General features: G+C 40.7%; 1 protein-coding gene across 5 annotated transcripts in view; it reads left to right on the top strand.

The window, feature by feature from the left end:
* Positions 1-15360, top strand: part of ENOX2 (ecto-NOX disulfide-thiol exchanger 2) — a 262533-nt gene that overhangs the window by 197841 nt on the left and 49332 nt on the right. For all 5 annotated transcript variants that reach the window (XM_036840857.1, XM_036840855.1, XM_036840853.1 and 2 more), the window contains 2 exons: positions 1052-1186; positions 14196-14351. In XM_036840857.1, coding sequence (XP_036696752.1) covers positions 1090-1186; positions 14196-14351 — 253 coding nt within the window. In that variant the 5' untranslated portion in view covers positions 1052-1089. The remainder of the gene's footprint in view (positions 1-1051; positions 1187-14195; positions 14352-15360) is intronic.

The following is a 15360-nucleotide window of genomic DNA, read 5'->3' as shown; positions in this document are numbered from 1 at the left end:
TTGGTATTTACCCAGAGGAACTGAAAACTTATGTTCACACAAAACGTGCACAGAAATGTTTATAGCAGTTTTATTCATAATTGCCAAAACTTTGAAGTAACCACGATGTCCTTCAGTACGTGAAAAGATAAAGTGTGGTATATCCAGACAATGGAATATTATTCAGCAAAAAAAAAGGAATGAGCTATGGAGCCATGAAAAGACATAGAGGAAACTTAAATGCACATGACTAAGTGAAAAAGCCGATCTGAAAAGGCTACATACTGTATGATTCCAACTATATGACATTCTAGAAAAGGCAAAACTATGGAGACAGTAAAAGATCAGTGGTTGCTGGGGTTGGGGGAGGGGAGAAGGATGAATAAGTAGAGCACAAAGGAATTTTAGGGCAGTGAAAATACTCTATATGATACTACAATGATGGATACATGTCACTATACATTTTTCAAAACCTGTAGAATGTAAAACACCAAAGTGAAACCTAATGTAAACTATGGCTTTTCGATGATTATGATGCATCAGTGTAGGTTCATCAGTTGTAACAAATGAACCACTCTGGTGAGAGATGTTGATAATAGGGGAGGCTATGCATGTGGGGGGGGGTGGGTGTGTATGTGAAATCTCTGTACTTTCCCCTCAATTTTGCTGTGAACCTAGAACTACTCTAAAAAATAGTTTTCATTGACTTTAAAACAAGGAGGAAGGAAAGAAGGGAGGGAGGGAGGAAGGAAGGAAGGAAAGAAAGGAGGGAGGGAGGGAGGAAAGAAAGAAGGGAGAAGGAGGGAAGGAGGGGAGGAGTTGGGTGAGAGAGAGAGGGAGAGAAAGAAAGAAACACTAAGATGCCATCTGGTAAAGTGCTTTCAAATTCTATAATTTCCTGCCAGTTTGAGCTGTATTGTTTTAACCCTTGTAAAGCGCTGAAATTAAGGCTATGTCCACCACTTGTCCACCAGTCCATTTCTGTAAAGAGTTGCCAGAGTTTACATTGATAAGTGAACTAGATACTGAAACCTTAATACAACAAATTATTTTGCTTGTCATTTCTTCTTAGCTGATAATAGTAGAACTCTGAGTGTGGATTCCACTACAATGACACTACCTATGTCTGATCCAACTGCATGGGCCACAGCAATGAATAATCTTGGAATGGCACCGCTGGGAATTGCCGGACAACCAATTTTACCTGGTATGCTATTTTTAATCACCTCACAAGTGTTTCTTTTTACTGACCATATGCACATAAATATAACAATATGACACAACTTATTTTGAGGTTGACATTTACCAGATTCTGCCTAGAGTGTGCATTTTTGTAATATGAGCTTTATAGGCTGGGTGGCCTGTAGTTACTAGTATACTCCCTATTGCACTATGGGCAAGCTGGGGGTATATCTGATGCAGGATATGGTCACTGAATATTTAACTCATTGGAATAAAAGTACAGCAGGATTTGGCAAAGAATTACAAAGTTTGTCTAATTTTATACATTTCTTAGAGGAAGCAAATAAACATGGAGCTAGAATGAGAACTGACTTAGATATCCCAAAAATCTTAGGTTCCTAGAGGGAAGGACAGGAGATAGCGGGGAACATCCCAAAGACTATTGTTAACATTGAATAACTGTTCATATTTTTTAGAACAAAGTAACCTGTAAGAGAATGGGCATGGTATACTAACTCCATCTCCACTAAAGATAAAATCAGAAGAAAAATGCCATGTCATCTGAAGGGCTTAGTTTAGACACAGAAAAGCTTCCTGGACTGTCAGAGCCATTAACCACAAAAATAGGTTTGTGAATGTGCCTTGGGCAACTCAAATTTTTTATCGCTCTGCATATGACCTTAAATGACCATGAAAGTACTGTGAGTATTGATTTGGGGGGTTACAAAGAAATTTTAGCAAGTAGGCAAATTTGCAAATATAAAATCATGAATAATGATATAAATGTTATAAAATAATTATAAATTTGATCAAAAAATGGGTTTATGAAAACATTAGGGAATTGCCATATCAGGAAGCCTGGGGTGCTTTTTAAACATCCTAAACATTAATCTCCCAGATTCGCTCAATTGTTATCCTACTTAAAAGCATGACTGGACCAAGACAATCTAGGCCAATCTAGGACCTTGCTACTCAAGTGTGGTCTGCATAACCTGGGAGCTGTTAAGAATCCCAGAATCTCAGGCCACAGCCCAGACCTGCTGAATCAAAGCTGCATTTTAACATGATCCCCATGTGATTCATAAGCACATTGAAGTTGAGAAACAGATCTAGAGTGATGCCACTTAGGGTTGTTGTGAGAATTAAATTGTGCTTAGTACAATTCCTGGCACATAGTTAGTGCTCAAAAATCTTGGCTATTAGAATACTTTAAAAATCATTATTAATATATTTCTCATAAACATTTCCAAAGGGGGTAATTTTTTTTATTTTGTTTTTCTTCATTATTTCATTATAATAGAATTTAAACTAAAATCTTATATATTATTTTATAGCTTTATATAGAGTGGTCCTGAATCACAATCACAATCACTCTAGACTATCTCTTATAGTCTGGAGTGACTAGATTATCTGATTTGGCTTAAATATTACCAATTTATGGAAGACTGAACCGTATGGGTATATGTCCCAGAAAAAATCTTGAGGCCAGACCTACTCTGATACTAAGAGGACTAAATGTTAGCTTAGATTATTTGTAAATTACCACATTTAAACATAAATCTATGCTCACAAAGTAATCTTCAGTGCTTTGCCACCCATCTATAATGTGGAACAAAAAAAGGCCTAACACTGAGAGTAAAAAATCATCCAGGCCATCGTTACAGGCCCAAAGCTGTGCTGGGGTCAATATCAGGCCTAGAAAATTGGGGTAGGTTTTCATAACAGTAGCTCAGAGGGCTATTTCTGCAGAGACAGTACCTTGCTTAGTACAAGCCTCAAAGACAAACTGCTCGGGTTAAATCCTGGCTCTGCCACTTGCTAGCTATGTGACCTTGAGCAAGTTACTTGACCTATCTGTACCTCAGTTTTCTCATCTGTGAAATGGGGATGGTTATAGTATCTACCTCATAGGATTGCTGTGAATGTTAAATAATATACTTAGCACAATGCTTGGTATATAATAAGCACTCAATGAAGGTTAACTGGTGCCATTATTATTGCTATTAGTCATATTACGTGTTATTTAAGATAAAGGAAATACTAACATACTTCCTTCAAATAGCTGCTAAGCTGCCATTTAGATTGAAAGTACTTGGGTACTAGGCAGCCAGTGTCAGCGCTAATCACATCCACCCCAACTAGACATTTGAAACCTCAAGAGTGATTTTAATTTCTACTTCAAGCCCCTTTGCCTCCCTCTTGTTTTCTTAAGGACTATGAAGAAATGGCTTCTCATGGTCCCCTTCAACCTTGTGACTCAGGGATCATTTAGCTATGCTCCAAGGAAAGTTACTTGGGTTTTTGGAAACCTGGTCTTAGAAATACTGATATTTAGTTCTCTTAAAAGTATACAGGGCAATAGCACTAGGCTGAGACATACTTTGTAAAGCTATGTGTAAAATCACTTCAGTTATATGTGAAATGATTTTTCTCCTCTCCATATTATTTTAGGGAAGCAATTTACTCATCAGATTAGAACGTGGGTTCTGGATATAGACTGCCTGGGTTCAAATAAATCCCTGCTCTGCCATTAAGTAGCTGTGTAACCTTTGGCAATTTACTTAACCTCTCTATGCCTCAGTTTCTTCATTTGTAAAACAGAGCTAATAATAGCACCTATGACATAGCATTGTTATGAGGATTAATGAGTTAATACATATAAAGTCTTAGAATGATGCCTGACTCACAGTAATTCCTCAGTGAACTCAGCTATGATTATTATTATTTCAAGTTCACATCTGATATATGGCTCACAAAAAGTTGAATTATGGCTTATTTCTATTCTTAACAACAATGAAGTATAATGAATGCAGGGGCAAATTTTTCCCGGGAGAAGCACTGGACAATGGCAGGTGAAGAGAACAGTGTGTGTCTGACAATGCTGGTGACTGCTCCCTGTAAATCTGGTGGGGGGTGTCCAGAGAAGCAGAAAGTTGGCACCACGCGCCAATGCTGCTTACCCTTCTTCTTGCTAGAGTCTGGGAAACAGGGGGCCTGCCACCTTTTTATGTAATGTTTTAACTGAATGGGATAAAACATCCCCCTAATCCTCTTCCTACTGCCCCAAATTCCTTAAAATGGAAAAGGAAGCAAAGGAGCCACATGGAACTGTTTCCTGAGGTCACCCATTGATGGCTTAGTAATTTAGCTACTTTTCTGCCCCTTAGAAGGTTTCCTTCTTAGCCGGCAGAGTTTTTCTTTGTCCTGTCTCATCTGGCCTATCTGTGACAACAGAAGAGGCTTTTGGCATTGATGAAAAACAAATGATACATAAGCTTCCTTGACTTCCCCCAGAGAGCTCAAATCCATACTGTCATGGATGCTGAATCTCTTGGACACATACTTGTCATCTGGGCAGTGTCTAGCTTATTATATTCATTGAGCGTGGAGCAGAGACTGGCCATCTCTGGGGTTTGGTGTAGAGCTCCCTTTCATCTAACATGGTGTTTTTTGTACAACTGCTGTTCAATAAAGTTAATCCACAGTGATGGCAGATTAGAAGGTCACCTCTGGCCGGCACCTGTCTTTCCTGAAAGAGTATTTGCTTCTCCAAGCTCGTCAAATAAGACTAATGTTAGTTTTCACATGAAGGGAGGCACCAAAAAGAGTCAGGCCGCCTTTGGAGCATTGTTCTGCCCATCATCCCAGATGAATCCAAGAATGGACCGATTAAAGGGTACTCACTGAATACTGTGTGCTGCTTCCTTTACTTTCCCCTAAATTAAAATATCCTTAGCATCCAAGTGTGGAGCCTGTGAAGTCCCAAAGAAGAAGTGTCCCTCATTATGGTGTCTCCACTGTATTGACTATGCCTCCTCCATAATGAGAGATGTTGGAAAATATGACTCATGGCCCTTATTCCCAGAGCAAGACGCTGCCCATCTATGAGAATTGTCATTCTTAAGGAGGCACTTCTCACTGGACGCAGCAGGCAAACTCTGATGAGAACAGAAAGAAAGAATGAAGATGTGTGACACATGATAGGCCACTGTTCTTCAAGCTCCTCAAGGGGGCCCGGACTTGGGTTTCTATTATTTTACTATCGTCCACAAATAGAATATGCTTTCAGTGGCAGATAATGTTGAGATCCTGAGAAAGGAGAGCACTGTTCATCATCATGGTGGACACTTCACCAAGAGCCAATAATATATAAACCACTGTACCAAATAGAACTAATGTCTCTCCAAATCAAGCTTGAATCCTACCAAGTGATGGGACTCTCAAGATTCCCCCATGGAAACTATTATAAAGAGTCCGGTAGAGTGAGATGGTTTATTCATTCATTCATACAAGGAATATTTACTGAGGCCTGCTGTAAGCAAGATACTGCGAGGAGCCCTGGGGATAAATCAGTGAACAAAAAAGAGAAAGATTCCTTCCCTCATAGTGACTAGAATACTTTTAGAACCCCCATATTTTATCCCTAATAAAACCTGTTCTCATTTGAGCTGCCTCTTGACCCTCAACAACTCAAAGACTTCCTAAACATTTTGTTCATTTGTGCTTTTATTCACCCATCCATGAATTAAAATATATTGAGCTAGGTCAAGGGGATACCAAATGGGCCTTCAAGCTCAGAATCCAGTGGCAGAGGCAGCAAAGTCCATATCACTACACTACAATGTAGCAAGTGTCATAGTAGATACATGTAGAAAAGTATTGTTTTAGCCAGAGTAGGATGGAGGGGGTGCTAGGTGGGTAGTGGTGATCAGGGAAGGTTGACAGAAGTGGCAACATTTGAGCTCAGTGTCCAGGGATATATAAGAAAGTGTCAGATGGAAAAAAGGAACTAAGAACAGCCTAAGCAGAGGAAGTGGTACACCAACGACTGGAAGGTATGCAAGACTATACAGTGTGGGGAAAATGGTTAAATACTGAGCTGATTTACATCACCCCATTCCACAAAATATTTGGGGCAGCTTATAAGAAAGATTACAGTAAAAGAGAAAAATTACAAGTAAAATAAACCATCGTCTAGGAAAATATAAATGAGAATAGAAGGGGAAGCCCCGGTAGGGAGGTTAATTAGAACTCAGATATGTAGGTCATAGGATCCCACCCAGTTTCTAAAGGTGAACTGCCTTTGTGACCAGGTAGCCAAAACAAAAAGGGAAACCTGATCAGTTATATAATTTGCATTTTCCCTGAAGAGAAAATATACCAGTCCTCAGGAGAAGTCAAACTTTTCATGGCCCTTAACACTTGTGTGTGTTTGACACTTTAGCTCTGAAAGACTTTTTTCATAGGGATCTTCATACATAAGGGTGCACACTAAGTGAGGTAGTTGAGTCATCTCCAAACACTGGGCTGGAGCCCAGGACCAGTTGATATTGCTTTCCCTCATCCACTGCAAAATGTAGAAACTAAGAATATAGTGAATTTTTCATGAAGCTAAATTTGCTCAATTGAAAGGACTGTTCTTTATTCGGAGATTATAGATTTCCTATATTTTTGGTTTTGAAATGTTCTGTCTTTTATGAATTGCATGAATGGTACGTGGTTAATTTTTGTTACTTTTTTCCATGTCTTTTCTTAGCAAATTAAGAGGTTGGCAACCTTAAGTATATATATGTATATATATATTTTTATTCATCTCTAAAATCCAGAAATCTAGGAACCAAAGATGTAGTGTGAAATGTCCTCCCTAATGCCTTTCCAAAGGTGTTCACAGCATCCCTAGATGAGAGTCAGGGGCATGACCCTGAATCTGTCAAATGTTCTAACAAGGCAAGAACACAAAGAACAAAATAGGAAGGAATAGGGGGAAGGTGGGCTAGATATATAGATATTTGCAAAAACTTATACTAATGAAATAAAGCTTCATTGGTTGAAATTTGGGATCAAAGTTGATATTTATTAGGGAGAGTCTTTATGAGCTGAAATTATGCCACATAACCCACCCAAGCCCAGCTTGCTGCCTCATTTGTCATTGTGCATGAACCAGGCCCTACCCCAACTTTCCAACTGACCTGAAACAAGGGTTTTGATGATCTTCTGGAGAAGCAAGACAGATTTTGGTAGAATTTGAGAGTCATTGTGCAAAAATTTAGAAACTTGTGTTCTATTTCCAAGAGGGCTTGTGGTAAGTTCAAGGTCATCTCACAGCTCAGCCAAGCTCTCCTTAGAAATCTGTGTTCCCTCTTCAGGTTGGCTGCCTGAAAAGTCTTTTCAAGGATCTGTGTAGAGAGGAGGCAGCCAGGACTGTAGTGAGTTAAAATTTCTCAATACCCAGGCATAATTCTTAATTTTCCAATGAATTTTGTAGGAACTCTAAAGAAATAGCAATAATGTACCAGAAATGTATACCTGAATTGGAATCATAATTTTCTATAAAATAGCTTAATTATGCATATATAATTAGATCCTATTTGGAACATTTATTTTAGACTAATCCATAGTTGCATTTCAGTGGTTTGACTGTGAATACAGACTACCTCCTGGTGATCAAGGGTCTCTGGAATACCTAAAAGATTGGAAATGCCTTTAATGGACCTGGCGGCAGGGGCGGGGGGACTTGGATGGGGAGAAGTCACTAAGTGTAAGCAGAGGCTTTCTGAGGGTATGAAGAGGACTCCAGCCAGCCAGGACCAGGTCCAGTTCTGAAAAGGCAAGCAGGATAGTAAATATGTCAGCTCCTATATCTGCCTATCTCCAGTTCATACATTGCCACAATTCCAACTTCTCCTGTGAGTCAAAGTTGAGACTTCAGATTTAGAACAGAGGGTTCTAAATTATCTATTGCTGTGACAACACATATATTGAATATCTCAACAGGAAGTTCTGGCTGTAGAGATAAGCAACCCTATGGTAGCCTTTTGGACCGGAACATTTGAAGGACTCTACAGGTTGAGTTGGTAGGTAACAGAGCTTAGTCTGACAAGAAGTATCTTTTTTTCCTGTGGACCCATGGACTTTGTGAGAAGCAGAGTAGACTAATGATTGAGAGCATAACTAGTAAAAGCCACCTACTGTGTGGCCTTACTGTGTTATCTCTGTAAGTTTCAATTTCCTCATCTGTAAAATAGGGAATAATAATATTGGTCATTCCTTAGGATTGTTCTGAAGTTTAAATGAGATGATGTGTATAAAACCTGGAAATTCATATACACCTGATCAATGGGCAGTAGTATTATGGACAGCATCCTCTTCCCCTGCCACAAAAGTACAGGTTGCTGTCTATAGGAAGAAAGCCATCGTGAACTGGCCTGCCAGAAAATATCAAGGGTTGAACCGTAAAATTGGCATATGTGGTGTCTTTGTCAGGCATCAAAGATGGGCAACCTCTAAGGTTTCTAGTGTTTTGTAGACATCTGTAATCTTTGTACATCTGGTAGTGTGTTGTCATCTGGCATTGTTCCAACTGGTCCTTCTACACAGCAATAGTACAGTGACAACAATTGCTCAAAGACAGTGGCTCTGGGGCCCTGCTGGATCCCAAAGCACCTTTTCAATAATCGGAAAAATAATCAGTCTAGTTAGGTGCTTAGTGTACTTTCTATTTTAATTACTTGAAAATAGCTAACTCTATTAACCAATCACACCCCACTCCTCAGACGTGCTGCATATTCTGCTTACCTATTGCTGTATGACAAACACATTATAACTTAGTGGCTTAAGACACAATGACTTTATTATATTTTAAGATTTTTCTGGATAAAGAGTTTAAGCAGGACTCAAATGGGCAATCCACCTGTTCCACATGGTATCAACTGGGATGCCTCAGCTGTGGTGGGATAGTCTGGAGGTTCCAATACAGCTTTATTCATACTCATGGCACCTTGGCAGGGACAGATAAAACACCGGGCTCAGCTGGATCCCTCCCTTTCCATTTACACTAAGGCCCTCTCCACATGGTCTCTCCAGCATGGTAGTCAGACATGTTACATTGTGACTGAAGCTCCCATAGCAAGTGTTCCCAGAGACAAGTGGAAATTTTATCTCTCTTAAGGCCTGGCCCTGAAAACAGGCACAACATCCCTTCTGCTGTATTCTATTGGTCAAAGTGGTTCTAGAGCCCATCCAGATCCTCAAGGGGGTGGGGCATAGACCTCACCTCTTGACGGGAGGGGAAACAAAGAATTCGTATCCACCTTTAATCCGCCACACTTGCAAAAAAGAATTATATAGAAGCATTTTGTTATTTGTCTGCCATGTTTTTCAGCATACCTATTTCACCTTATACCTGTAATTAAATTAATTCATGAAAACAATTGCCATACTACATTGAGAGGCAGTGCAGTGGTTAAAAGCATTAGAGTTAAACTAACCTGGATTTGAATCCTACGTCTTGCCTAGGTTATTGGCTGTGGAACCTTGGGCAAGTAACTAAATCTTTCTGAGCCCCAGTTTCTTTATCTATAAAATGAAGGATAATAACAGTACCTAGCCCACTGGTCTTTTGGAATGAGATTATATAAAATGCTTAAGCACAGTCCCTAGCACAATGGAAGCACCCAATAAACAATTATAGTGATGATAATAATAATTGATGACAAAGCATTATAATTGTTTGCATGGCTGTTCCCAAACTATACTCTGAAGTCAAGGATTTTATCTTATTCCTTCAACCCCAACACCTGCAGAGGGGCTGGCATCAAAATACTGAAGGACATACAAATGGTTAGACATATGGATGACTGGACAAATGGCATTTTCCTCCATTGTAGCTCCCTGGCTCAGATGTGTACAGAGAATGGAGGATGATAATATTGCTAGATAACTACTCTAGGTTGAGTTAAGTGCAAGTTGCTAGGCAGCAGGAAGACTTAAGGCTACACTGAAACATTACTTAAAATCATATAATAGAGATGTAATAGAGCTGCAACTCAGAGGAGCAAGGTGGCGCAACTGAAAAACAGCATTTGCAGCATTTCCAGTAAGCTGGGAGTTTGGAAAGTACATGAATCAGAAGAGGGAATACAAACCAACATCTTATGACATTTCCACCAATGGCAGTGCCGAGAGTAAAGAAGGCAGTAGGGAAAAGGCGTTAGAAGAAGAGATGGTGGTAAAAGCAAAACAGAACAGGGTATTTATTGTGAAAGGGCTTTAGGGGAATACCCTGGCCTTTTCCACAACCCTTTTTAAAAATATTTATTTATTTATTTATTTATTTATTTATTTAGGCTGCGCTGGGTCTTACTTGTGGCACCTGGGATCTTAGTTGCAGTATGCGGGATCTTTTTTTTTTTAGTTGTGGCATGCAGACTTCTTAGTTGCAGCATGCAATCTCTTAGTTGCGGCATGTGGACTTCTTAGTTGCAGCATGCACGTGGGATCTACTTCCCCAACCAGGAATCAAACCCTGGCTCCCTGCATTGGGAGCGTGGAGTCTTACCCACTGGACCACCAGTGAAGTCCCTCCACAACCCTTTTATAAAATGATTTCAAATCTCCTTCAGAAGTTTAAATTCCTAACATAAGTGGTAATACTATGTACATGTTGGCTGTACTCCTCAAGCCAGAATAGGGCCTGAAAAAGGGAGAGAATTTCTCTGGTGTTCTATTCCCAGTGTATCTTAGTGTTGGACTTCTTTGATTTTTTTCAGATCCTGCAATACTTGTATAAGGCCCATGATTTCAAATGGTTATTTTCTTGGTTGGTATTGGAAATTCAAGTCTACTTTGGTCTTAATGGTTGAAGATAAACAAAAGAAATAATCAATGTGATAGGAGCCCTTGAAATGTCATGTACAATGTACATCCTGCCCTCTAGCAAGCCCTGCTAGGCAGTGTAGCCTATGGAACTCTTGGCATATTGAATGCAAAGAAGAAAGGGAGCTTATCTACTCTGGCTTTAGCCATATGTCATGAATACACTTGCTTTTAAATGAATTTCATAAAATATTAATGTAATCATACCAAACAGCTCAGTGGTGAGTACATCAGTCAGGAGTTATATTTATCCTGTGTATTTGTTTTTTGTTTGTCTCCATTTATTAGTAGACAGTACATGGAGACAGGCATTTCTTTCTCAGTCGAAGTGGCAGAACTTGTTTAATGAACTGATGTTTCTGTAATCTGTGGTAAGGTAGAGTTGTGAGTGACAGAACTATATGAATAACAATGAGGAGGCAGGCAGAACAATAAAAGGAAGACAAACATTTCATTAGGGGGGGAAAATAGATGGGATTGTTTAGTTGGCGTACAATCTAATCTGATCTTTTCCTACTGAAAATTAACAGTTTGTAAATGGGGGAGATAATGTTAACAATTTTTCCAAAATCTTATACACAAGGAATCAAATTTTGCAAAGACATAAATGGCATTCTTAACCACAGTGCTCTCATTCTACAGCATAGGAACACAGAGTGTCAGGGCTCCTAAGTTCTCCAAGATGGAAAAAAAGGCCTGGACACCCTGTCCCCCTGCATAGAGCCTGACATATAGGAGGCTATCACAAATGTTTGTGGGATGTGGAAGTGAATGCCTGTATAAGTGAATGTATTAGTGTGTGGAGGCATGTTTTGAATGGAAGGAAGGAAACTTACCTATCAGGAGCACCATGTATCATGTCAGAGGTTTTCATATCTGTTCTGTCCTTTCATCCTTTGAGCTAAATGTCACTATTTATCCCTACTTTTACCAAAAAGGAGATGGAGGCACACAGATATTAAGAAACATCCCTCAAGGTCTTATAACTAGCATGTGGAGGAGAGTAGAGAGATGAGAGTCACAGGGAGGAAGGGAAGGAGTGTGTGTGTGTGTGCACGCACAGGCATGTGTGAATACTTGCATGTTGGGTGAGAAAACATATGAGGGCTAAAAGTAAATTTGTTTTCAGAAAAATAAAATTTCCTCTTAGAAGAAAATTCTTTCTTCCTAAACATGTTCAAGGTCTTGGCATCTCAGCATGACAGGCATGTGGGAGGATGAGGAATGCCCTAGCTCTCTTGGGCTGGCTTGCAATGGGAGGTGCTCATGTGCCACCCACCTGCCTATCTGCCCAGTCAGAAGACTCCCTCCTTCTGGGCCTATCGTACTTGAAGTCCTGCTTCTGTATGAACCACAGGTTCTTCCCACTGTTTAGATACACCTCCTTCAACATCTTAGAGAACCACCCAGGGGGTTCAGAGCCACCTTGAGGACATACTTAAAGGCACTGTCCCTTGGGCCTGAGTGGTGAGCAGGGTAAAGTCTGGGGGAGTAGGACCTGCCACTGCTACCATAACTACCCCTACATTATCAGAACTCCTTATGCAATATTTTCTTTGTTTGCAATACACTGTGCATTCTATAACAGAGGGCAGGGGTGAGAGGTGGCGAAATGAAGTAGAATGCACTCCCTTCTCTCAAAGAATATTCATTTTGTTATAGAGACAAAATTTAAACAATGAAATCAGTACCGCCTTTAGACCCAGGTAAGCGGGGCCCCTGCCGTGGGCCCTCACATCAGGGGACCTCGAGCTTTGGAATGACTGTCCAGATATTTTCTAAGTCCCTCTCCAGAGCTGAGGACTGGCCAGGTAGATAGTGCCATCGGGGTAGGTGCCCCAAGTCCAGAGCAGCTCCTCTGTGTGTCTTGATGGCAAGAAGCAGCTTTCTCAAAATTTTCCCCTCCAGTGCCTGGGATTGACAAAGGCCTGCAGTGTCATCTAAGCAAGGAGCCCCAATCTCATACTGAACCTATGTGGACCTCAGTCCCCATTTCTCCCTTTGAGGCACTCTTCAATCCTTTACCCCACATGTAGACTCACGTAAATGCCCCCAAGAAGCTTCAGAACTTGTGCCTGTGGAGTCCTCCCAGAGTCTTGGTTCCAGGAGAGTATCCTGGCAAGTAAATCACTCCAGCTGTATGGTATGGTATTTCTTTCATGGTATCGAATGGGCTACCAGAATAGTGTTGATGCTGATTTGTGGTGAATCAATTGTGTATCTAGACAAGCCCCACAAAGTATGTTTTGGGAGCTCCCGCACATCCTAGAAGCACCCCTGAATGAAACAAAAGATGATGCAAAATAAAATTCGGTGGCAACAGGTGTAGAACAGTTTTTAGATAAAGAGATAAGAATGAACAGTATTATCTGGAAAGGTGGGACTTTAAGCCAGGTCTTGAAGCATGGGGAGAATTTGGGGAGGCTTGAATGACTCCAGGCAGGCAGGGAGAACAACAGGAACAAAGGCACAGAGAATAGTTATTTATTGAGCATTTTTGTGCTATGCATTATGCTAGGCACACTTCATTCATCATTTTGTTTATTCCTCATAGCTCCCTATAAAAGTAGGCGGAATTAACCCCGGTTTGCAAATGATGAAACGGAGGTTCAAAAGATTCATCCTGCTAATCAAATGGTAGAACTAGGACCCAGGTCTTCCTGAACCCCAAAACTGTATGCTCTTAACACCATGCTATACTGCAAAAAAACAGGAAGTGTTACAAGGGACAGTAAGAAGCCTTGTCTGAATGGAGCAGAGGGTGTGTGTTGGAAAGTAGTGGAAGGAAAGATCAATGGACAAGGCGCGGTCATATTACAAAAGGCCTTGGATGTCAAAATGAGAGGTAGAGACAAACAGGCACTGGGCAAACAAAAACAAACAGGCCGGGCTTCCCTGGTGGCGCAGTGGTTGAGAATCTGCCTGCCAATGCAGGGGACACGGGTTCGAGCCCTGGTCTGGGAAGATCCCACATGCCGCGGAGCAACTAGGCCCGTGAGCCACAACTACTGAGCCTGCGCGTCTGGAGCCTGTGCTCCGCAACAAGAGAGGCCGCGATAGTGAGAGGCCCGCGCACCGCGATGAAGAGTGGGCCCCACTTGCCGCAACTAGAGAAAAGCCCTCGTACAGAAACGAAGACCCAACACAGCCAAAAATAAATAAATAAATAAAAGTGCTTTAAAAAAACAAACAGGCCTAGCCCAAAAGGAAAATGCACAATTACAATATTTAAGACCTGGTAATGCTAATAACATGTTTTCTTAAATATTTTGCCTCTGTCTTAGAAAGAACTTTGGTTTGAAGCTTATAAGGTAGCATTCTGCCTCTACTTGATCTTGCCTGGTGTAATTTATTGTTCTCTCTTTCCTCTCCTTTTTTAGACTTTGATCCTGCTCTTGGAATGATGACTGGAATTCCACCAATAACTCCAATGATGCCTGGCCTGGGAATAGTACCTCCTCCGATTCCACCAGATATGCCAGTAGTAAAAGAGATCATACACTGTAAAAGCTGCACACTCTTCCCTCCAAATCCAAGTAATATTCTGCTTTTTCTCCACACAGGTCACAATGTTTTGGTGTCTCAGTCCCTTGGTTATTTGTTTTTGTGTTAAGAATGCTGTCAGGGCAATTAGTGCCTGTAAAGTGGTGGCTTCTGGGAAGGAACCTGGCTTTGGAATTGAATTCAAAATATAACACTCCTGACACAGCTTAAAGTAAACTAGTGTTCTAGTTCCTTTTTAGAACTTGAATTTTGTTGAAAGGGGGCTCAGGTTATTTGGGTGGGGAAAACACTAACGGATAAGCCTCCCTTAGCTCTCTGCTGAGAGCATGGCAAAAGTGCCATTTTTGTTAACAGCCCCAAGGCTTTGTAAAGGTGAATGGAAAGAGCAAGTGCTATGGGAAGAGTAGGAATTTGGTATGATTGACTTATCTTCTCCAGAGCCCACCAACTGTGTCTGATGAAGCCTTGATTATAAACCCCAGTACTTACTCCTGCCTGTCTCTGGTATATTCTCTTGCACTCAGTGGCCTCTTAGCAATAAGGTCATGTGATTTAGGGACTCTCACAGTCTCTTTATGCACCCATCTGATCTGCTTCTGTCTTGTTTCTTCATTAGAAAGTATCTTTACCATCAATTCCTTCCCCTCTCTCCCACCTAACATTTCATCCAGGTCCTTGTCACATATACAGAACCCTAAAAGTCCTGGGGCTCCCATTGCCCACAGATTCAGAGTCCAAATCCTGAACTTCAAAAGCCTTTCACTGGTCTGTTTTGTCAACTTAGAGAAAGACACACAACATAAGAGTTGTGAGTTTAAATTTTATTCAGGGTCTTGCTGAGGACTAAAGCCCAGGACACAGCTACTCAGCTCTGAGTAAAACGACTCCAAACAGGTGGGGGAGAGGCCAGTTTATCTATGATTTTTGGCTAGGAAATATGTGCAGTCTAGCATACATCTTAGTAAATAATTACTGCTAATCACAAAGAACAGATTTCTCAAGTTAATGATTTTAGTGTTTTCCTATATATGGGAAGCTTCA

This window comes from Balaenoptera musculus, chromosome X (genome assembly GCF_009873245.2).
Source record: "Balaenoptera musculus isolate JJ_BM4_2016_0621 chromosome X, mBalMus1.pri.v3, whole genome shotgun sequence".
Classification (NCBI taxonomy): Eukaryota; Metazoa; Chordata; class Mammalia; order Artiodactyla; family Balaenopteridae; genus Balaenoptera; species Balaenoptera musculus.
This window is presented reverse-complemented; position numbering and strand designations above follow the sequence as displayed.